This window comes from Pyrgilauda ruficollis, unplaced genomic scaffold (genome assembly GCF_017590135.1).
Source record: "Pyrgilauda ruficollis isolate IOZ18807 unplaced genomic scaffold, ASM1759013v1 scaffold91, whole genome shotgun sequence".
In the NCBI taxonomy this organism is placed as follows: domain Eukaryota; kingdom Metazoa; phylum Chordata; class Aves; order Passeriformes; family Passeridae; genus Pyrgilauda; species Pyrgilauda ruficollis.
In genome coordinates this window covers 1,400,145-1,423,324 of record NW_024531155.1, presented here as the reverse complement: position 1 = coordinate 1,423,324, position 23,180 = coordinate 1,400,145, and the positions used below count along the sequence as shown (strand labels likewise).

General features: G+C 41.4%; 1 protein-coding gene and 1 long non-coding RNA gene across 9 annotated transcripts in view; one reads left to right on the top strand and one right to left on the bottom strand.

The window, feature by feature from the left end:
- The window catches only part of OTUD4 (OTU deubiquitinase 4), a 28,464-nt gene extending 11,016 nt beyond the window's left edge, over nt 1-17,448 (bottom strand). For 7 of the 8 annotated variants that reach the window (XM_041489234.1, XM_041489238.1, XM_041489240.1 and 4 more), the window contains exons 1-14: nt 17,260-17,448; nt 13,834-14,341; nt 12,222-12,305; nt 9,300-9,350; nt 8,957-9,003; nt 7,214-7,286; nt 6,689-6,770; nt 6,313-6,457; nt 4,384-4,441; nt 3,888-4,005; nt 3,595-3,659; nt 1,816-1,916; nt 352-476; nt 55-235 (exon numbers count right to left, since the gene is read on the bottom strand). In XM_041489234.1, coding sequence (XP_041345168.1) covers nt 55-235; nt 352-476; nt 1,816-1,916; nt 3,595-3,659; nt 3,888-4,005; nt 4,384-4,441; nt 6,313-6,457; nt 6,689-6,770; nt 7,214-7,286; nt 8,957-9,003; nt 9,300-9,350; nt 12,222-12,305; nt 13,834-13,998 — 1,295 coding nt within the window. In that variant the 5' untranslated portion in view covers nt 13,999-14,341; nt 17,260-17,448. Of the gene's footprint in view, nt 1-54; nt 236-351; nt 477-1,815; nt 1,917-3,594; nt 3,660-3,887; nt 4,006-4,383; nt 4,442-6,308; nt 6,458-6,688; nt 6,771-7,213; nt 7,287-8,956; nt 9,004-9,299; nt 9,351-12,221; nt 12,306-13,833; nt 14,342-17,259 lie in introns of those variants that run through there. The other variant, XM_041489242.1, reaches the window with a different exon arrangement.
- Nucleotides 17,449-17,739: 291 nt separating this feature from the next.
- The window catches only part of LOC121365242, a 37,243-nt gene continuing 31,802 nt past the window's right edge, over nt 17,740-23,180 (top strand). The window contains exons 1-2 of the long non-coding RNA XR_005956976.1: nt 17,740-18,169; nt 21,711-21,794. This is a non-coding gene — a long non-coding RNA (uncharacterized LOC121365242). The remainder of the gene's footprint in view (nt 18,170-21,710; nt 21,795-23,180) is intronic.

Sequence of the window (23,180 nt, the reverse complement as noted above, 5' to 3'; positions counted from 1 at the left end):
TCCAGAAGCTCAGTTAAGAGTTCAAGCCAGGGAAAATGCTGTTTGCAGTTTTACCTTGCAGACTGGGAAGGATTCCTGCCCGGAGCTTTTTGCTCAGTTGAGGTCTGATGAGGTTGGGACCCAGAACACAAGAACTGGTGCTGCCTGGTTCCCACAGTATGCTGAAGTCGAGGAGGTAGTGCTGACTGGGGTTTGATTGACTTGCTCTGATTCTTTGGCCCTCTGCACTCTGCATCTGTGAAAACAACGTGAAAACAGGTAAGACTTTTGCTTTACTCATTTTTTTAAGCTCTTTGGGACAAAACATCTCACAAAGAAGATTCTACCACACAAAGACAGGTACAGTCCTACCAGGCTGAGCATTCTGCCCCCACGTTGGGTAAAACTTCTTTATCTTCTTCCCTGGCACAGTGTTCCAGCCCTCCATAGGAGAGGTCTGTGGAAGAGGTTTAAGGCTCTTCAGTGAGACAGCATGCCTACAAAACAAGGAATTATGGAGGGAATAATCTCTTAAAAGACCAGACTGGGGCTTGCATAAATTAATACCACATGTTCACTAATACTGACAGATCTTCCCACTTTTGAGAACATTGTTTTCAATGTTCTTTGCCTTTATGATTACACTCAAGCAATGTGTAGAACAGCAAACCATTTTTTATTCCTTTTTACATGAAACTAGTAAGTTGACACAAACTTATCCAGTAAAGAACGATCAGCCATTTGTGAAGTGCCTTCAGGGCAGACAGAAAAAGAAAATGATCCCAAAAAGCAATATACTTAGATAAAAGCAATACTTAGATAAATTTATTATCAATGCTGCAATAGGTGCCAAGATTGAAAGATGTTACACTGATGGTGTATATCCCAGAACAAATACTGCCTTTTTAATTGAGGATGCTAGAGATGGTCCAAGCAACTGTTTACATTATTTGAAAGGTTATTTATTTATATATTTTTTCTATAGTAATATAATATTATAATACAGAACTATAATAATGTAATCTCTTCTATATTAATAAAATAATGTAAATATATAACTAGTATAATATATTATATATATACATTATTCAAACAGATTAAATTCCAATTTAAAAAGGATTCAAACTGCAAGATACTCTTCAGATCTCATCATTCTTTTTAATGGTGATCAAATGGGCATCTTTCTCATTTGCCTTGACTGAAAGTGTTCCCTCTTCCCGAACTACAATCAGTGTGGGGTTTTTTGACCCAGAAGTCACAGGCCTTCTCAAACTGCTCTCTCCGTGCTCCCTCTCCAACAAACAAAAAACCCCACCCCACACAACCAAAACCATCAAATCCACAAACCAACATCAACTTCAAACACTCTTTTGTCCCAGGTAGGGCAAAGATGATGCTGAGCTAAAGAGCAACTTGGCACTCTCTGTGAAAATCAGGCAGAGCTACTCAAGCACCAGAGGAGCTCAGTGCTTTAGTGTACCTTTCAATACAAAAAGTTTGTCACAAATTTAGCATCTATTAAGTCCAAGCAACACCTTATTAGCCCAGTGTCAATCTGTTTAGGAATTAATCTTGTGCACAAAAATTAAAACACTACTGATGTAATTACTATTCCACTCTGCAAGTAATACCCAGACTACTTGGGACTACAGAAAGAAATGTGAAATGATAAACAATTTCTCCTTTTTTAAATAGTATGATGCTTTTTTAACAAATCTGTGGTAGTACTGCTCCAAGTAAAGAAACAGATACATTTCAGGGACTGAAGTTAACTCTGAACCAAAGTAATGCCTTCTTCAGTTTGGTGCTCCCTTCCAAAAGAGATTAAGCACTCACTTTGCTCCAAGCTCTTCTACAAATACAACAACTGGCCCATTCTCTGAAAAAACTTCTTGAATATGGGCATTATAAAATTTCCCATTATGGTCTAAGCGCACCTGTAAAGAACAAGAGTAAGAAAAAAAAGTGGATTAGCTCCAAAGATGACTGTGAGAGGAGCTAACTCTTTAAAATATCGACAATTAGAAACAGAAATTTTCCTCTGGGCAACAGAAGACCTGAGAAATATACATCACAGTTTAATAAATCAATCAAAAGCCAGTCTTTAACCCCTATTTCTTCTTCAAAATGAAATAAAAATACTATTAAAACAAACACACACACAACACTAAACAAACAGCTTGCTGAGAAACCCTACTTAACGAAATATGCTTTTCAAAACCACATGAGAAAGTTAAAAGCAACGAGTGCAGCCAGGCTTTTCAGCTTTACTGAAAACACTCTCTCTCACAATAAAACTCAAAGCTTTTCCCTATTAAAATCCACTTCACTTCAGTGAAACATAGTCTAATTAGGAACATAACGAACACCAATTACTTCAGGAGTTATTCTTCAGAGGGCTTTTTTAAGAACAATCAAAAGAAGTTGTTTAGACATGACATTACTGTTAGTTGTCTGACTGACATTCTATGTTCTTAAAATTCTTCTGTTGAATAAAAAAATTAATTTCTTAATGTTTCACTACAGTATTCAGCTTTACAGTTGTATTAATTTGGTCTAACTCTAATTTTCACTATTCACTTCATGTTTTCTTCCCATGGTTTTATACTATATATTTACTGTATTGCCACATACAGAGAAAATTTGACAGATAGAGTATGTCATTACCAGAATGTTTTCTTCTAATAATATCTGTAAATAAATACTACACAAGACAGCCTTAGGGTCTTAAATGCACATTTTAAGTCTGTACTATTAAGCAACAAATAATCAACTTGGCATTAGGTTGGTTTGGTTTGGGGGCCAGGGGGTTGAGGGCTTGTGGCTTTGTAGAGTATTTTGTTGCTGGGGTTTTTTTTAGGTTTGGAGACGTGTTTTCCCTGCAGTTTAGTCACTATGGTTGATTCCATTGCACAAATAAAAAAGTACAAACTGAAAGAGCCCCTGTGCTGCATGATTAACCCAACTGAATATTTTGCCATTAATATTAATAACTTTAATAGATGGTCAAATGTCCTAGAAAGAAACACATTTAGCCGAATACCACCAGTTTAATTAACACACTTAAGGAGACTAGTCTGCAAATTTAGAATTTAATGGCAAACCTTGATTCTTCTTAAGCAGCAACGCTTAATACAAATCTTAACAGAATTTGAAGACCAATTGTGTAACACGCTTGCAACACCCTGAGAGGAAGAACTTCCCAACACTTTGGGACCTGCAGTAACTAAAGCAAGCTGTACTTCATTACTTGGAAGTACTGAGATTTTTATCAAAGCTAATATACAAAGTGTAATCACTATTTCCAGTGTCAAACACAAACACATGGATATACAGTTCCATGTCTAACTTTGAGGCTTCCAGTCATCTTACTACATACACTCTTGGAGTTAACCTTGTGAATTTTTAATGGAGCAAAATTGCACTGATCAGTTGTAAGTTATGCTGTAAGTCATGAACACTGTCAACAATTAAAGAACAAGTACATCCTCAGCTGAAGACACAAGCCCAGGGTATTTATAAAGCAGCAATATCAAAATAGTTAACAAGGAGGGAAAATGGACATCTTGAGCAAAATGTTAATGTGTCTATAAACTGCAATTCAATATTACTTACTTTACATTTATCTCCAATGGAGTATTGCATGCCAGCAGCAATAGAAAAATCTTGTTTTTGCTGATCTGTAAATACAGAAGCAGTAATATACTGTTAGTATAAATATACCACAAGGATTACTTTCTTGATGCAGTAAAAATACAAACCAGGTGTTCAGGCCCCAAATCTACCCACTGAGCCATGTGAGGAAAACCAAACTAAAAACCCAAGCTGCCACTTGCATCAGCTCTTCAGGAGGGCTTCACTTCACACAACTTGCAAAAGCTGCACCTTTGAAGTATTCTGTTACTCACCCCATTTGGATCGGAGCCAAACATCATATTCAACGTTTCTGTAAACCAAGGGATCAAGTGACTTCAGAACCTTTTTAGGCAACACCAACGAGGTGGGATTCCCATTGCTCTCAAGGTGCTGCATGGAACAGAACAAAGTACTAAAAGGTCAACTACACAGACATGTCCAGCTTTGCATATTTCAAGCACATTGTTCAAGCCTTGTACTGAAACACAGAAATGTTGAAAATATATAGAGAATAAAGAGCTTTGAAAAAAATAATTGTGTTCTTTTAACCATGTCTGAACAAATCTAAGAACTAAGCAGCACTAAAAAGGACACTTACCCACCTCTGAGCACATCAAAAATATACATTACTTTCCAAAGAAACAGGTAATTTTTAGGATATTACATGTTAGGAAAGCTATTAACTCAAGAGTCTCTCATGAACATTAAAATTAAAGATATAGCCAATACAAGTTATTAGAAAGAAAATAAATCTCAATGGATAAATACCTTGTTGCCAGAAAGAGACTTCATTCCATTCACATCACTAACTGTTGTAGCTTTACTTCTGTAATAGGACAGAGGCAAGTTATGTTTTCATAATGAATTACATCATTACTAAGCCCTGAAAATCAGGTAAGACACATATAAAGAGGACAAAAATAGTGATACTGCCATTCTCTATATATTTTCTTGACAACAAGCATATCACAGAATATCTTCTTTTGAAGTGAAAAAGATGCCTAAAACAAAAACTGTAGTTTTCTTTGATAAAGAAGTAAAATTTTGGGTTTAAGTACAAATTTTAGGAAGTCCATCTTATGTGTGCTTTGTTGTAATTTAGAGGGGAAAAAAAAAAAGGGGAGTGGAAGATCAGGCAAACAAAAGTCCTCTTAAAATTTTTGCAACTACATGAGGAAAACCTTACAAAGGAAGACATAAAAAAACCCCTCAAAACCAAAACCTACTCCATTAGTTAAGTTCCATCAGGCATTATAATTTACTCTTATTTTCTGCACCTGACATCACCAGAAAAAAACTTTCCACAGACAAAGTTCCAAGTATTTTTCCTACAACAGTTGTAGGCAACTGTCAGCATTAACTTCTCCTAAAACTATTGCACTTAATAACAACATAATTCAAAAGTTTATATTCAGAAAATGAAAAGAATCTTCTGGAAAACTAGCTTATGAAACATGCTGAAAACAACTTTAGGACAAGCAAAAGATTTAGGACTTCATAAACTCAGCAAAGTGTCTGTAATTTGTGTTAACTGGGTCAAGAGTCACATACACACACACCAGCCCCTGCATTACAGGACATATGGTTTAAATCAAAAACATTGAGTTCCACAGTCTCCAGTGAGCACATGACCTTATTTCCAAAGGTGCTAAGGAGGTTAGCAGGATATTTTCTTAGGAATCCCAAAGATACAGGGTAAGGCTACTGCATTTGAATCCCAGGAAAGCTCCAAGAACAGAAAGGAATAAAGATTTCCATTAGCTGACATTTAGCTATAATAATTGTTTCCTCAGGCAGAAATACTTTGTATTTTAATTGGCAACATTCCCTAGCATTTTTTTTCCAAACACGAAAATAAGCTAATCCCTTTCCCAGAATTTTTTTTTTTTCTGCGATGATTTCCATTATCTTTCTTTCTGTTGTTTTTAACCTGTGGGAGAAACCAGCTCCCAACAGCTCAAAGAACTTCTTCTGCTACATGCCACACAGCAGAGCCCTAGGGAAGGACAATCAGTGGGAGGAGGGGACATGATCCACTGATGCAGCATCAACTCTGCAGTTCCAGTGGAATTTCATCCAAGCCAGTTAAGAAGCTTATTAAACAGAAGAAAAACTGCCAATATATAAGTGCAAAAACAGCACTGTGAATGACTGACTGTGCAAAAGGAGTCGGGTCAAAATCTCAAAGCTTGATGGAGCAGCCAGCAAAAAGAATATAAACCCACTTCTTTATGATCCAGATCAAAATGGAGCATGTATGTCTCCATCAGCTTCACCTCAAGCAGGTACTCCAGGCCCCAGATGTGGAAGCCACACAAGTTGGATCAGATTCCTGTAACTCTACCCAGCTGCAGAGTAAGCCAAGTCATTCTCACAGAGACTGGCACACTGACAGCTCTCCCAGGGAATTCTGTTACTCTAAACAGGAAGAGGCACACGTTGCAATGGCAATAATCCATTATGTAAAGAGACTCAAAGATAGACTGCAGGAGGAACAGAGGAAGGCCAGAAGCCTGTCCTTAGGTAAGTGAAGATAACATACTGCATTCTTCCACACTTCTAACTCTACCTCTTTGTCCTTCTTTCCTTAGTAATTTTTAAATGTTTTCAACCCTGACTATTGGATTCTACTACCCACCAGAAATTCAGAAAATTCATTTAACATGTGTTCACAGGCAACTTTTCAATTTCATTTACCTGTAGTTGTCATCTTCCGAATCCGAAGCAGACACTTCACTGCTCCCATTACTTTCCTCTGTCACACCAACAGCACTAAGTTCTGCCATGATTTTCTTTACATCCATATCAAACACCTTCTCATAGAGCAACTCATACAGCAGAGCTGGGGGAGAGAAGGAGAAAGTGAAAGAGCAAAATCAGTTACCAGCTAAATCAGTTTTTATTCCACCATTTCAGATAGTAATCACACAGTCATTGACAACTCACACTGAAAACCAAGCTACTGAAAATGACTAAAATAAACTTCCATACAGAGCCTTTTCCTGAAACCTAACAATGACAGCTTCAACATTTTTGGTAAAAACATGTTTTTAACAAACAGCTTGATACTTACACTGGCACAGAGCAGCCTTCTCTGCATACTCTATGGGATACACAATATCATAGTGGTTTCCATTTGAGAAGCACAGCAATACCTATCAAAAAAAATCACACGGATATTTTCGGCTTAGCATCTCAATTTTTTGTACGCACTGCCTTTAATTCAATTTAAGGCACCCATGTGCTTTGTTATCTTTCAGGATCTCAATGTATCAATAAAACAATCAAAATGTTTGGTGGATGCCCTTTAAACGAAACTGAATTTGAACAAAAGCCAAAAGAAAATTTAAGACAGAGATTGGTGCCTTGAAAATTGATTTTTACGGAATTTTATATTAGTAGGAAGATATGCCACACCCTAAATACATCCCATCTATTTAAAAAGAAGTGTTACATGTATTAACAGCACAACTACCTTAAACATGTACAAAATAAACTGCTAAAACTGAATTCTCAGAACTTTTCATTGGGTTGAATAATCAAAGTCACACGCAACTACTTGCTGTTTATAAAGTAGTCTTTTTTTTTTTTTTTTTACCTTATCAGAAAAGCCATTTTCAGTTACACGTGAAGGAGAAGCATTTGGCTCCTGGTATATTATGAAATCTTTCCTGGAAAAAAAAAAAAAAAAAAAAGTAACAGTGAAGAATTTATTTTAAAAGTAGTATCAATAAAAATTTGAGCATTGAAGTCAAATTCAAGGGAGGAATATAACCACAGAAAACACATAGTGGTTTCTCTGCTATAAGCAATCTCTATTGTGATTTTAAACTTAAATATTTTCTCTCCCTCCCTTTCATCCATGATGTTCTCTTAGAGTTCTTTGTTTAACAGCCTGTCACCTCCTTCAAATTCTTTCTCACATAGGCAAAAATGTTATCAGTAAACTTTGTACAACTACTCAGAAAAAGCAATTCTGAAAGGAAAAGAAGACCCACGCACTTCAGGGAGCAAAGAAAAATTTACTAGATAACCAACCTATATTTGTGAGAGGTCTGAGGAGTGAAAGGGAAATCAAACCTATTTGTACTGGATCTTATCCTATGCCTGAAAAGTCTGAAAGCCACTTACTGGAACAGAACAGGAAATTCTTACTTCCCTTAAGTCTGCCAGCACACAGGAGAGGGAGCAGCTCTTTTCCCCTACCTCCACCATTATTCCTACTTTCCCTGACTCTAAATTGCCTTTTCAATAGAAGCCTGTCTTCCCAAAACAAGCACAGCAGTAACTACTCTTGTGTGCTCACCTCTGCAGTGAAATACTACATAAGAGTTGCATCTGTGCCACAAAACCCTCCTTTCAATGGACATTTAAAAAACCCACTGTTATTAACCAGGATTTGTCTCTTCATTTATCAGCTGTGGCCCTGGATACCAGTGTGGCACGACTGCAAAATAAACTCCTCCTGCTTATGAGAATACATTTCTCATGGCCAGAAATACAACAGATCATGACCATCCAGTTTCTGATGTGATTAAGCACCCAATTCTGCTGACTTAAATTGAGTTATATCCCTCTACAGTCTGGCTCAGTGTAACCATCAGACCTTCTCACCAAGCCTCTTGAGCCAAGCTTTGCTCTGATTTTCAGCTGAGTCGCCCCCATCCATACAGGACATGCAACTCTGAGCTGGCCCATTCACCCCACAAAATACAAAGATAGAATTCCATATAATTTCCCACAAGTAGCACTCCAAGTGCCCAAAGGTAATATTTGACTAGTCTGAGTCTTTCCTCTTATCAGCTGTCTCATCAATAGACAAAGCCATTAATTTACAGTAAACATTTTGAAATCCTGAATTTTTAATGAGTTTATAAACAGCAGATAGTGAAGATGCTGTGGATTACTCACTCCCTTGCACAATAATTAGAAAGCAGTTATAAATACTCAGCACATTGTTTCTCACTACTTTGTGAAGAAAGATTTAGTATATAGGAAATGGGTACAGCTCACATATGAGCAACAGGGTTAGTACTAAAGCCTTGGTGAGTACCAGGAAGAAAAGCAATTTTAACAGAAAAACTAGGATATTAAAATTAACAAAGTACAAACTGTATGAGATTACCCACTACTAGCTGTGCAGATGACATACATGGCATTCTTGCAAACTCATTTTTCTATTTTTATTTAATCTACTGACAGTTGCAATTCTCAAATATATTTATAATTTTACAGAGGATTATGATATGGTGTAACATAATTCTATCTTTGCTGTTCCAAATGATTTACTAACAAAACAACAGAAATTATCTCAGTAAACCATACTGAAAGGTTTTCTTACTTGTACATAAGAGAAAGGGCACTTATTTCTACTTGTCCAACCCATTCCTGTATTGAAAACAAAAGAAAATTAAGTTCAAACCAATACACAATTATACCTCCTCATAAGCAGATCAAGAGATGCAAGAAATCATTGTTGAAAATAAATATATGAACACTGAATCTGGAGTTCAGCAACACATAAAAACACAATTCCCCAAATCATTTTACAGTAGAGAGTACATACATAAAACTATATATTCATGTAATTCAAAGACGTAATCAAAAATACTTCAGAGGAAAAAAATCCAATTAGCCATCAGCTTCAACAAAAGTACTTGCTTTCTATCATAAATCTAACATACCTGTGGATTTTCCAAACTTTTTAAATAATCTTCAAATGGCCCCTCTATGAACTGTATTAAAAAAAAAAACAAAAACAAAAACAAAAAAACCAGCAGTAATTAGTCATTTTTACTAGTGCAGCATATGGAATCCCCAACCTGTGACCCTCTGTACCAATGGGAATGTACCACTGGAAATGGAAATCTCCCCTGCCCTCACAAAGCTCACAATGTAAATACAAAGGGATGTCGAGATGAAGGAACGAACAAACACACCGAAAATAACCACATGAACAGCTTTCAAAATCATCACACAAGTAAAATAAACTAAACAACACCCCCACCCCACACCCCCCCCAAAAAAAAAGAAACTCAGCAGCCAAATGGGGAATCTGGAAGAAAGCAGAGATGATGTGATGTACATGTTTATGGGCAATTTATCTAAGGCATGCAGAGCATCACTGAAGAGAGAATTGTAGACTTGAACTCAAACATCTTGTTAAATAAACAGCAATGGACAATCAGAAACAGGAGTCCCATTTCTGTAGCACAGAAGCAGTGGTAAGATCTAGTACAGCCAACTCACACAGCACTTTTTCCTCTGTTCTGTATCACCTCAAACTGTTTTTACTTTCAGCAAAGGATGCAAACAATCAGATTACACTTCAAGTGCCAGCCCAAGAAAGTGATCCTTCAACTGCACTCCCTAACACATGAGGGGGCCAAACTCACATTTGCCAAGAGGAGAGAAAGATGCTGCAGTAGCTGAGACATCTTAACTTCGAAGTGTTTCAGCCATACAGCCCACAGAGAGGCTGCTTTTAAAAATTGCTCTTTAGTCACTATCTGCTTGATTTACCTGAGATAAAGGTCCACAGAGGTGCAAACCAAGAAGGAAATCTCTTCATGAACTTGAGCGACAAGCTAGATGGCCTCTTTACCCACAGTGATTGAGAAACAAGATAATAAGGAGAACTGAGTGGAGCAGTGTGATTAAAAGTTCTGCTTTAGCCATTTGGAAGTGAGAAGGACTATCAAGCCTGACCCAAATTTTTAGTTTACATAGAAGTAATCAGGTATGAAATTAAAAAAGGTGGATCATCCAAATATGATCACAGACAGCAGTTACTTTTTGTGTCAAAATTAAATTACATGAAGATAATGCACAGAGGAAGAAAGGAAGGACACCACGAAGTTCTCATAGGAAACTGTAGAGTTAGAGAATGAATGTAACACAGCAGCAATTCAAGATAACACTGCAAGAGAGGCTGAGGATGGAAATGAAGATGGTGGCTACACTCCTGAAGTCTTGGTTACAACAGTATCAGCAGAAAGAAAGACACAAATTTAAGCTGAAATTATAACAATAGGCAGAGAGAAGAGGAACTCCAGGAAGCACCACCATGTCAATAGAGCATGAGGAGGCAGCAAGTAAACAGCTGAACCAGAAGATTAGGGAAAGAGGCATTTGTTGTTTATGTTGTTTGGGTTTTTTGAAGAGAGACAACTGGTGTATTCCAGACAGAAAACACAAAGCAGGGTGAGAGACAGAGGCAGCAAAGGAGATCAGCAGAGCTGAAGCGAAGTACCCGTGGGAGGAAGAACACTGGGAAATGAGAACAAATATGAAACACCTACTCTCACAAGGAACTTTTAAAAAGACTTTTCAGAAGGACAGCAAAGATGGACAGAGGACAGGTCATACCTTGGGATAATGTCTGAGAGGGAAAAAAACCACTGGGACCTGGAGTTTGGGTGAGGGAGACCAATACAATACTAAAACCAGCTAGGGCTAATAGAGCAGTGATGGGAAACAGCAATATGGGTAACAACACACACTTAAGAGTCAAAAAGGGCATGGAACTTCAAAACACTACACAATGGAAAAAGAGAACAAAAGTAGAGAAGCAGATATTGGAATGAGTGGGGCAATTCTGGAAAGAAATGGATTAAAAAGTCAGCAGTGAAAAAATCAAGTAAGGAGAGAGGCATCCAAGAGTTAGAAACAACCAGATGGAGTCAAGTCAGAGCAGCACTGTCCCAGAGAGATCTGCTGTATTTTATATCATTAATTTGTGGTAACTTCCACATTTACGTGATCACTCACATTAGAGCTGAGGATACTACGTCAGAAATTACAGCACAAAGACACACCCTTACTCCTGCTTTCTTTCTCTTCCCTATGCCAGCGCATACCAAAAACAGTCTTTGTATTTTGGGTCTGGGTAAATTTAGAACAGAAAAAGAGAAAAATAATCTTCTAGTAGCAAATCCTTACACATACTCACTCCCCTTCTGTCTGTCCTGGAAATCAGAACAGTATATAGACTAGAACCCATACAAACAGAAGCACCATTATTAATAAATGATCTATTTGAAAGGAAGAAAAAAAAGGAATTTGTAATGTTAACACCGACAGCATTGACCAAGTGTAATAAATATCAAAATATTTTACATCTATGGTTGATGAAAAGCTTAGTTACAGATGCTTTGGGAAAAATAAACCTACAGTGCCAATGCATAATAAACTGCAGACCCTGAAAAAAAAATCACTAATCTGATCAGTCAAATCCCTTATATACTGGAAAAGCAATTAATTAGCACAAGAACATTTTACAACTTTTATTAAAGTAGGCATTTTACTAAACTAAAATCCTGATTATAGTAGCTTCACTATAGACTATTGAAGATTAAGTTTGCTTTTCTTTCTTCATGAGCATTAAAAACTTCTCCCACACCACATCAGTCCAAGGAATACACAAGTCTCTCCAGGCTTATGAAAATGAGTTACTACCACATATGTGCTAATTAACTTAAATAGCACCAACTGGCATTTAGCTATGATGAAAATTACCACAAACATAGGGAAGTATAGAATATACCAAAGTGGAAGGAATAAAGTAACTTTTCTTAAATACTGGCCAAGAAAACAAAAATACTTACTGCTTCAAATTTCTCCCTATTTTTCCGAAGATAGTCTACACAAGCCATCCTAACATCAATGTGCCGAGACTGAGAGTGCAACACCTACAAAGGGAGAAAAGGAACAAGGTGACATTGGATCTCAGGAGTTTTGATGACAGGCCACAAATAATTAATGACTGCTGTCTAAATACAGGCTTGGAAATACTCTAGTTTTATTTTAAAGAATATTTAATATGCATACTCATTCAGCAGCAAAATCTTCAGGCAAGTCAAACCTCAATTACTTAATAAAAAATTAAGTAACTGCAGAATTCACAGGTTTGCTAAATTCAAACCTTCAATTTTATGAGGATCTATGAAGCAAATGAAAAGCATTTATTGTTAATCTTTAACTGCCTCCTTTGTAAAGCACTTCAGTTAATTGAAGGAAGTTACAGCAGGAATGGATGAGGAAGCCACCTACCAACATGCATTCATTCAAACGAAATCCAACTAAGTCCCACAGTGCATGTTTACCTTCTCTTCAAGAGGCCTGCTGGCCAAACACTTTTTTAGAAGACAGGAATTCAGTCCCTAAATATGACACCTGCATTCTACCTCCTGTTCAAATCTTTACTGGAAAACTATTACTCTCATCACACGTTACAAGCTATCCCAGTACAAGGTAGGGAAGTTCCAGACAATTTAAGCTGCAGTGTCTCTTGCAGTCCTTACAAACCACCCTAAAAATAAATCACTTTCAAATTCAGTTTTTCTGAATGAAGAGTACATAGATGAGACCAAATTTGCAGATAAACACTTAATAACTCTGAATTAAAGACCTTACTTTCTTAAAAGCCATTTCTAACCTAAATGACTCCATAACAAGAATGGGATGCTAAAAACATAATACCTGAAAAAAATTCTATCAGCCCTGAAGTGTAAGAGAAACTTCCTGTGTATTCATTAAAAAGTAGAATAGCAATATATATTATGTATATATCTATTTCCTTGAGATTAAAAAAACGCCCACCACAATCAATAGTGTTTGCCTGCCTGAACTTACCAATTCAGTGGGGAAAGGAATTTTTTTTTAAAAAGTAATCTGTGTATAATTAGCACAGGAATCTGGGTTCCCACAATCAGAAGCACCAGAGCTCCCACTGCTGTTTGCTTGTACTTAAGACAAGATGACGCTGTCGCTTTTTTCCTTTAACACTAACAGTGGAATGGGGGAGGGGAATTCAACAGGAAGAACAGAAAATAAATTACTCACTTTCTCTAATTTTACAGTGAACTAATTAACAAAACTAAGAACATGGCTTTTCAGCTCTAAATTCCTTTTCCTAGACAATCTCATACCCAGCAGCTGTATTTCGATGTTGAGATCTCACACTGCAAAAAGCTCTGAGGAGGCGGTGGAAGGTCAAAACAGATAAGGATTTCTTGGTGGCAGGAGGCAGCTGAGCACACAGAACTTCTCTCACCTCGCGAGGTGGAAATTATTTTTTTAAAGTCACGTTTTTCACTGGCACACGACTGCATAAGCTTAACCTATACCTGTCTGCGTTTTAACACTAATTACCACCCACTAATGAGATCCACTTCCCATGCTTTCGTGAGAAGGAGCTTTGTTTATGTAACCAGTTACCTGCTCGGCCACAGCCCTGAAAAGGCAGGAGCCATCCTTGGCCACTTTCTTCCTGTACAAGCCCTGAGATCGCAGGTAGCGGTCCATGGACGTGTCCCCGGGGGCGTCCCTGCCGCTGCCGGGATGGCTCTGCTCCCCTCCGCCGGCCCTGCCCGCCGCATCCATGTTCACCGCGGAGAACGCCGCACCCCTCCTAGTCCCACATGGCGAGGAGAAGCCGCGGTGCAGCTCCGGGGCCGGGCACAGGTGCAGCAGCCGGAGCGGGGGGCAGCGCTGGCCCGCCGGCAGCCGCAGGAGCAGGAGCGGGAGCGGCAGGAACAGCAGCAGCCGGCTTCACGTTGTCCACTCGCATGTGGGGAGCGCCGAGGGAAGCGGCAAAGTTTCCTGCGCAGCCCGGACTCGCAGCTCCGTCACTGCCGCGGCTCCCCGGCTGCTGCGGAGGGCCGGGGACAGCTCCGGCGGCTCCCGGTGCCGGGGGGAGCGGGCGCGTCCCGGGCGCGCAGCCGGCCTGCGGACGGAAAACAAAAGGGAAAGGAAGGACACGTGCGGCCCGCCGGGAGGGAGGGAGGGAGAGGCGGAGGGCGCAAACAGGAGCGTAACCTGGCGCTTATTTTCACTTTCAGCCCGGGCGCTGCTGGGAGCCGTAGTCCCGGAGGAGGAGGAAGCAGGAGGAGGCGGACACAGCGCCCGGGGCCGGGCTGTCAGCCTTGCTCCCGGCCAGGATCATTCCATTGCTTCTTAGTTTAAAACCAGCACCGGGGGGGGGGGGGGGGGGTGAAAAACAGCATTAACCCGGTAGTGTGCGCTCGCAGCCCACAAAGCCAGATGTATCCTGGGCTGAATCCAAAGTAGCGTGGGCAGCAGGGCAAGTGGGGGATTGTCTCCCCCTTTATTCCCCTCCGCTGAAACCCCACCTGGAATATTGTGTCCAGCTCTGGTGCTCCCAGCATAAGGAGAACACGGAACTGTTGGAGCAAGTCCAGAGGAGTCCCACGAATGGGACTGGGGCACCTCCCCTACAAAGACAGGCTGAGAAAGTTTGGGCTGCTCAGCCTGGAGAAGGCTGCATGGCAATCATACAACAAACTTCCAGTATCTGAAGGAGACCTAACAGGAAGCAGAAGAGGGACTTGAAACTGTAATGATGGGACAAGAAATAACAGGTTCAAACTCAAAGGGTGGAAATATAGGTTAGATATCAGGAAGAAATTCTTACTGTGAGAGTGGTGAGACACTGGAGCAGGTTGCCCTGGGAAGCTGTGAATGCCCCATCCCTGAAAGTGTCCAAGGCCAGGTTGGATAAGGCCTTGGACAACCTGGTGTAGTGGGAGGTAACCCTACACAGGGAAGTGGAGTTGGGACTAGATGATCTTTAAGGTCCATTCCAACCCCTTCATGTTCTATGATTTTGTCTGAAACCTAATCCACAGTATGTGGGCTATGTGTGTTTAGTTAGGCTTTGTTTGGTTTGGGGTTTCCCCTCAACAAATGAAATTGTAAGATTATTTTTTAACTCTATACATTTGCAGGAAAGAAGATGAAAATAAAACAGAGATAGTAAAAGAGGGCTTGATTGAAAAGGAGATTTTTAAAAGCCACAGCCATTCAATACTTTTAATGTATTACTTTTCTTGTATGCCACTCCTAGTTTTAAGAAGCCCAAACGTTCGTATCACAATTGCATGATTAAATTTTGCTCGGCATTGTAAACGGGGCTTAGAAGGTTTTGATGCACAAAATGTGACAAGAAAGGATGCTCTTCAAACTTGTAAGGCAACTTGAATGGAAATGCTGATTTTTACTTTCAGCTGACAGTAATAAGCCTAAGGAGGGTGCTGACTTGAGATCCCTAAGTAATAATAGTAAGTAACTTATTAAACAAACACAAGTTTACAAGCCAGCCCAAGTCTAGTGCTCCACCAGCATCACACCATCTTTCCTAACAGAAGCTCAGGTTTGCCAGAAAGGAGAAAGAAACAAATGCCAGTTCCTGATATCTTTGTATCTGTAGACAAGGAGAACAGAAAGTGAAAGAAGTGAAAGCAAAGCTCTACCCGCAGCCAAGCCTCCAAGACACAGTAAGGCAGCACGGGGATGGATGTTTTAGACAAGGTAGGGGATAAAAATACCAGCAAGAGGCTGGAGAGAAAGCTCCAACTTCTCCCCAGAATATGGGAAATCTAACAAGACTGAACTATAAACAGTTGCTGCCACTGACTCATCTACCACATTCACTCAAGGAACTCAGGGTAGCAGAGGCCTGCATGTGAGAGCTGCTTCTTCTGTAGATAAAAGTAATTTGGAAAGATGCTTTTGAGACCTATCAAACTGTTGACCAGTCACAGACTTTCTTAGGAATATCCTAAGAAAGGATATTTTTTTACTTACTCTATTTGTCATGTTTAGAGGCAATACTATGCTCTAATATTTAACAAATCTGTCTTCTCACATATTTCAGCCTTTTGTCATTGTGATTCTATAGGCTGGTGAGGGGAAGGGCAAATGCCTTTCATCACATCTGTTAGACTCAAGAATGCCTATACACACCAGGCCATTCAGTATGTGACAGGATGTAAATGTGGTTCTGATAAGTGAATACACAGAAAATTAGAGCATTAAAGTTGTCTAGTTGTCAGTGTGCTAAAATCCTGCTCTTCCTGCAATCAGCCCCTAAGCTGATCAAATGATGATGACCCACAGAGTTTTTTCCAAGTGCTGCTATACAAGAATCAATGCATTTCTAAAGAGATTTAGCTCTCGATGAAGAAAGCTACTCCGTACACATATTTGCTAAGATTCAAGGAGACATGCACCCACCCAAAGGCACCTCAGCACTAAAATAAATGCTCCATCAAGATAAGAATGACCAAATAATAACTCACGAGTTCTTACAGATGTTCTAACTAGAGTTCCTGCAGATGCTCTAATTAGAGTTAATACAGATGTTCTAATTAGCCGGCAGCTTTATTAACACTTTCGACCCGTACTTGCACCACGTGCATCAGCTCCAGCCACGAGTTTCTCCTCTCACTGCCCCTACCCTGAATCAGCCCAGGAAGCTGACTCAAGCTGAAAAAATTTTTTCAGGGGGAAAAAAAAAAAATCTAACTTTATCTTTAGACCAAGATTGGTTTTGTGATCCAGGTCACGGCCTGCCTGTCCCAACACCTGGGCCAGCAACCTTGGCGAGAGCAGCCCGGCGTTCCCCCGCCTCGCGCGCCCTTTCCCGGTTCGCCACGCGCCTTCTCCCACCCGCAGCTCGGGCACGGGCGGCTCGGCGGGGCAGGCCGGGGACAGACACCGGGGCAGGGGTGGACCCCCGGCCTCCCGGAGCCGCGGCCGCTGCCCCGCCGTGCCCTGCCCGCCCCCCCCGGCACCGCCGCCGCCGGGGCCGCACTCCCGCTGCCGCCAGCCCATGGCACTTACCGGCCTCCTATTCTCCTCCCCACGGGAGACGCTGGCAGTGGCGGCAACACCTCACGCTCCTCGCCCCGCCGTGGCCCCGGTACTTCAATCTCCCGCGGCGGCCGCTCCGCCCGCTTCGCTCCCGGTGATGCGCCCGCTGCCAGCCCCGTCCCGTCCCGCCCTCCCGCCGCGCCGATCTCCCCCCGCCCGCTGTTGGTTTGTCCCGCCGGCCACACCTGCGGCTCGCACCATTCGCCGCGCGGGGGGCCGCCGAAGGGGGGAAGAGGAGGGTGGGGAGCGCGCCCGGGCCCCGGGGCAGTGAGCGGGATGTAGCGCTGGGATGCTGGGCTGGGATCCGCCCTGTTCGGCTCGGGAGAGCCGGATGGTGCCGCGGCGAGCGGCAATCGCCTCATGTCGTCCTCACCCGCAAGGCGCGCAGTGGTACAGCCTAGGAACCTTTCCTTCCCCTCACCCAGCAGGTCCCAGCGAGGGGCGGGAAGTGCCATGTGCCAGCGCTTCCCTGCGCTGTGCGGCCCGGCCGGAGCGCCCCGCTCCACCTGCGGGGCGCCACGCGAAACGTTTCTAAGCGGGTTCCTGGCGAGTCCATTTTTTTCTTAGTGAGGTAGCAGCCCGGGGAATAGGTGTGGGAAAGGACAGGGGACACCGGCGTCACGCTGGCCGCAGGGATCACGCCACAGCCACACGGTTTGGAGGGACATCCCAAGCCTTGCGGCTTGGAGGGATCGCCCCTCAGCCACACGGGGGGATCACCCCACGGCCACGCAGGTTGGAGGGGACATGCCACGGCCACACAGGTTGGAGGGGACATCCCACGGCCACACAGGTTGGGGGAATCACCCCTCAGCCGCACGGGTTGGAGGGCACATCCCACAGCTGGTTGTGCTGCCAGGAGGAGAAGCTGGTGCCCTCGGTACGTGTGTGCTGGCGCAGTAATTGTGTATATTTCTAGAATGTGACCCATATACAAAGTGTATTCTCATATTCCGTTGGTATTCCTCGGAAATGCTCTAGCAGACATGAAGAAATACGTGAAATGCTTGTAAAGAAACAGTGGGAAGGTTCTGAGTAGAGTAAGCAAGTGTGTAGCAAATTCAAATTCGATTTCTTTTTCTCCTGACTAAAAAGCTTATTCAGGCTGGAAGCTCAAAAGCAGCATGGCCAGCAGGGCAAGGGAGGGAATTCTGCCCCTCTGCTCTGGTGAGAACCCACCTGCAGTGCTGCATCAGCTCTGGGGTCCCCAGCATTAAAAGGGTGTGGAACTGTTGGAGCGAGTCCAGAGGAGGACCGTGGACAAGCTCAGAGGATTGGAGCACCTCTCCTATCAAGACAGGCTGAGAGGATTGGGTTTTTCAGCCTGGAGAAGGTTCTGGGGAGACCTTACCTGCAGCCATTCAGTACCTAAAAGGCGCTACAAGAGAGCTGCACAGGGTTTTTTTTACAAGGGCCTGTAGCAATAGAACAAGGGGACATGGCTTTAAACTGAAAGAGGGTAGGTTTATATTAGACACTAGGAAGAAATTCTTTACTCTGGGGATGGTGAGGTGCTGGCAGAAGTTCCCTAGAGAAGATGTGGATGCCCCATCCCTGGAATTGTTCAAGGCTATGTTTGGTGGGACTCCAAGCAACCTGATCCAGTGGAAGGTGTCCCTGCCTGTGGCAGAGGTGCTGGAACTAGAACCCCTTCCAACCCAAACTGTTCTATGATTCTGTGAGTCAGCTGTCCTGGCCAAGCTTTCCATGCACTTCCTCACTGACAGAGCATGAGACACTGAAAAGTCCTTGACTAAGGGTAAGCACTACTTAGCAACAACCAAAACATCAGAGTATTTTTCTCATACTGTATCCAAAACAGAGCACCGTACCAACTACTTAAAAAAAAGTGAAATCTATCCCAGCCAAAACCAGGACATCATGGCAGAGGTGTTGGAACTAGGTGATCTTCAAGGTCACTTTCAACCCAAACCATTCCATTATTCTGTGATTCTCTGACCAGCACTCAAACACATGATCAAGCCAAAGAGTTTAGGGGGCATTAATAAATAAATACTTCAAGCTAGCTAGCATGAATATTAATAGTGGTGATAAAGCCTAATGCTTAAGGGAACACAGTTTTAAAAAATAAGAGGGTGATCTGGTTATAAAAAAATATTTTAAGTTGCCTATTTGCTTAGTAGTCCATGGTGAAATTTGTGTCCTGTCAAACCCCAGCCTGAGAGACAAAGAATGTTGGAGTTTGAGTTGTCCCAACCTCTTCTGAACTGAATCTGAACAGCCTGTTAAAAGTTTTAGTTTAATTCTTCCATGATACCATTTTATTCATGGATATCTGTGTGTGGACAAACTTGGATTTAATTCTGCTGATGAAGACTAGGCCTGGGTTTCATGTCCCTCAGGCAGAATAGAGGTTCAGTTATAGCAGAATATAGTAATGGTTGCATTATTCCTGCATGCTATTTATAGCTGCCTGCATCTTTGTGCTTTATGTGTGAGCCAAAGGTTGTACACTCCCAGGATCTGCATTCCTTCAGTGTGTCTCAGGGAACTACAAAAAATGCAGTATGCTTGACTTTGAAATAATCATTCCTTAAAAATTTAGTAATCATGTAACATCTTTCCTTCTGGAGAGCTCTGGTCAAGGCCAGAATTTTAAAATATTTAATGCCACATCAGATTCAAGGTGCTCAACATTCAGCTGGGCAGCACCCAAAAAGTGATGGGCTGATGGCATGGGCAGCAGCTTAGTATCTCTGCACAACACAGCAAGCAAAAGAAGGGCTGGTATGAGTTTGTGGAATGAATTCCTGTGGGAACAACTAATTAATGCTGTCCCACATAGAATGAAAAAGACAGGATAAAAGGGCTGCATGTGACACGAGGGTCACACTTCTTAGTTATACCAGAAGTATTATTTATGCTGCTGTGAAAGGTCTGTCTTCAGATTCTGGGCAGAATATCCCATTGCAGTCTCTAATTTGGGGAAGAACATTTTCCTTGGTTGGATTTCTTTTTTTTTTTTTTTAGACAAATGGTTACTATTCAGTATAACACAAATGACAAAAAGCATGTTGTGGTAAAAGCTGTTCCTTTCACCCTTGAGGGAACACTTCATAAACTGTCTTGAAGATGTTGGTCTGAAGATTTGTAAAGTCAAGAGCTGAGGCAAGAAGGTATTTGAGATAAACTGAGGCTTTTAAAAGCTTTCAGAACTCATGAATGGTGGTACTATAAGCACAGAAGGAAGATGGCAGAACCGTATCAATTTAAAACAGCATTTTTTGTGGTGTAAAGATAGAACATGAGTAGCTGGCTGTGAACTGGGGGGCTATCACTTTGGGTAATGTGAACGGGTGGTACATTGTACTAAAAAAGTACTATTTTCACAGTTTCTTTATGCTACCAGAGCTTTGTATAGGGTTTGCGTGGCAAGGTTTTGGCAGAGGAGGGCCACAGGGGTGGCTTCTGCAAGAGGCTGCCAGGAGCTTCCCACACGTCCACGGGAACCAATGCCATAACCCTGTTTGCAGAAGTAACTGTGTGACTGCAGCTAGAAAAAGCCAGGAGTCTGGCAGCAGTGTTTGCAGAAAAAATATTTCCTGTAGCTTGGAATGAGTAAACAGTAATACTTTGGAGGAGTGCTTTAAATCAGTCACCATGAAAATTAGTCCTAAGCCAGTGAACAGAAATGTTTGATTTAAATGGTTGTTTATATTAAGTTACAGTTGTATTGTGTCTTAAAGACTGATTTTTCACTGTTTGGTAACCATTAAAATGTGCTGATTATGGTCTTCATGCATAATTTACCATTTCTTTTTGCTAGCAAAGAGGATGTGGTATAGTTACATACATCTGAGACATTTCAGATTTTAACATAACATCTTAATTTGTACATACATTTCACTGTTTGGGAAGATGAGGACTGTTTAATTTCTTTTTTTTTCCCTTAGGTAGTTGTTACACATTTACTTGTGGTTCATCCCAAACTCCTAGTGGATAAATATAGGATTTGAAAGAAAATAATGAAGAAAAAAACCCTCTTTATAGTTGCTTTTAGTTGAATAAAATAAATGTATTTGATCCTTCTTCTTAAGGAGATTCACTAAATATGTTTTGCCTTGAAAAAGCTTTTAGTAAAAAATGGAAGTATACTTGCAGGAAGAGCACGTGATTTGTTTGATCTCTCAGTCATTCTAGTGTGTAGAACTAGTAGAGATCATCCTGCATCTCTTTATGTATTTATGGATGGAAATAATGAAAAAAAATATCAGCAGAGGTAATCCATTTAAGTGAGCTGGTTGAATGAACAGAGGTGAAGGAAATACTGCCACCTTGCTTGCAGAAAAAGATGCTTGTCAGAAACTGGTTCAAACACTTCAGCAAACCAAGATTAATCCTTCAGCAGCTTGAACAGAAAGTCCATACTGATTGATTTTATTTTTATTATTTTATTTTAGAGACCCAGAGAAGTTACCAGGGAAGAACCATTTTTTTGCCTTACATTTAAATCAGGCACAAAATCAGAATCTTCCAGAATCCAGGTACGTTTCTTCATGTGTATGGAGGCTCTATGTGATTGGAGGACCCTGTCTTTTAACAAGGCAGGAAAAAATATCATTCAAATATATAAATCTCTAATATTGCAGCAGAATATTTATACTTTGAAGTGTTTTGGAAGGGGCAGCAATTCATAGCACTATCAACTTTGTTTAAAATAAGTGCAAGTGCATGAAATTATATTCATTAATAAAATCAGCATAAGTCATGTTAGTAATAGACCTCTAGCGGTAAATAGAAAAAAATACAAAGAGATGGACTTTGTAGGAGTCAATCTTGCTGAGTACTAAGATTTTTTTTTCTTTTTGGCATTCCAGCTCTAACCTTCTGTCGCCCCTGCCGTTTTTAGCCCCAGAACAAGTGAAAATGTGTGGCGTGTAGGGGCAGTGGTTTTCCTGCGGCTGACAAGCCGGGGCTTGTAGTTCAGCTTTTGGTCGTTAGATGCCGGCAGCTCCCCGGGCATTTCGGGCTCTGGGTTTTCTGACGTGTTCAAGTGTGAGGAGACAGCACAGCAGGCACTTCGGACTGGTGTTTTGGTAGTGGAACACAGGCAGTGCACTCCATGCATGCTGTCCGACTCCAAAAAAACCCAAACCTAATCTCCCTCCCCTTCCCCAAAAATCTCCAACAAAACAAACCAGAACCACACCACAACAGAAAAAGGGGTTTTTGACTGAAAATGAAGGGTGCAGCCCAGCTCCGGAACACAGGGCTAAATAATGTCCATTTCTCTGAGCTCAGTCTGTCCCCAGCCATTGTGCTACAGCAGCTCTGAGGTGTAAATAAAGCAGCAGGGCATTGCCAGGTTGTTCTCCCATTTGTTCTGCCTCTGCCAGCTGAGCACAGGCACAGAAATGCACTCTTTTGTTGGCTTGATGCCACGACAGGCTCTTTGTATGCATTAGTGGCTCCCTGTGCCGTGGCAAGGTCAAGTCCTACTGTTGATGTATGCAGGGACAGAACTGCAGTATCTGTTTGTGATTAGAATTATGCAAAGGAGTGCCACTGACAGCACACTGCTTTGCTGAAAATACCTCTATGATCCTAGGTTCTGTCAGTGACTGCCAGCAATGCTCTTTGAAACTGTAGGTTTCCCACATGCTGTGTTGCATTTCAGTGGGATGCAGGCCTTCTGCACTTGAATGTTTTCAAGTGCAACATTCACATGCATTTTGTGTAAGAGTATTAATTCAGCTGATGGTGACACTTAGGGGCATTTAAACTGTGTAAGCCTCTACTGCAGAATATTTTCAGTGACAAGCCAAATTAACTAATAATGCATTAACTGAAAAGGAAAACAATTAAGTAAGGCTGCCATAGTTAACAATGTGCAGTTCCTCCTTAACTGCAGACCTTTTAAGCCTCTTTTT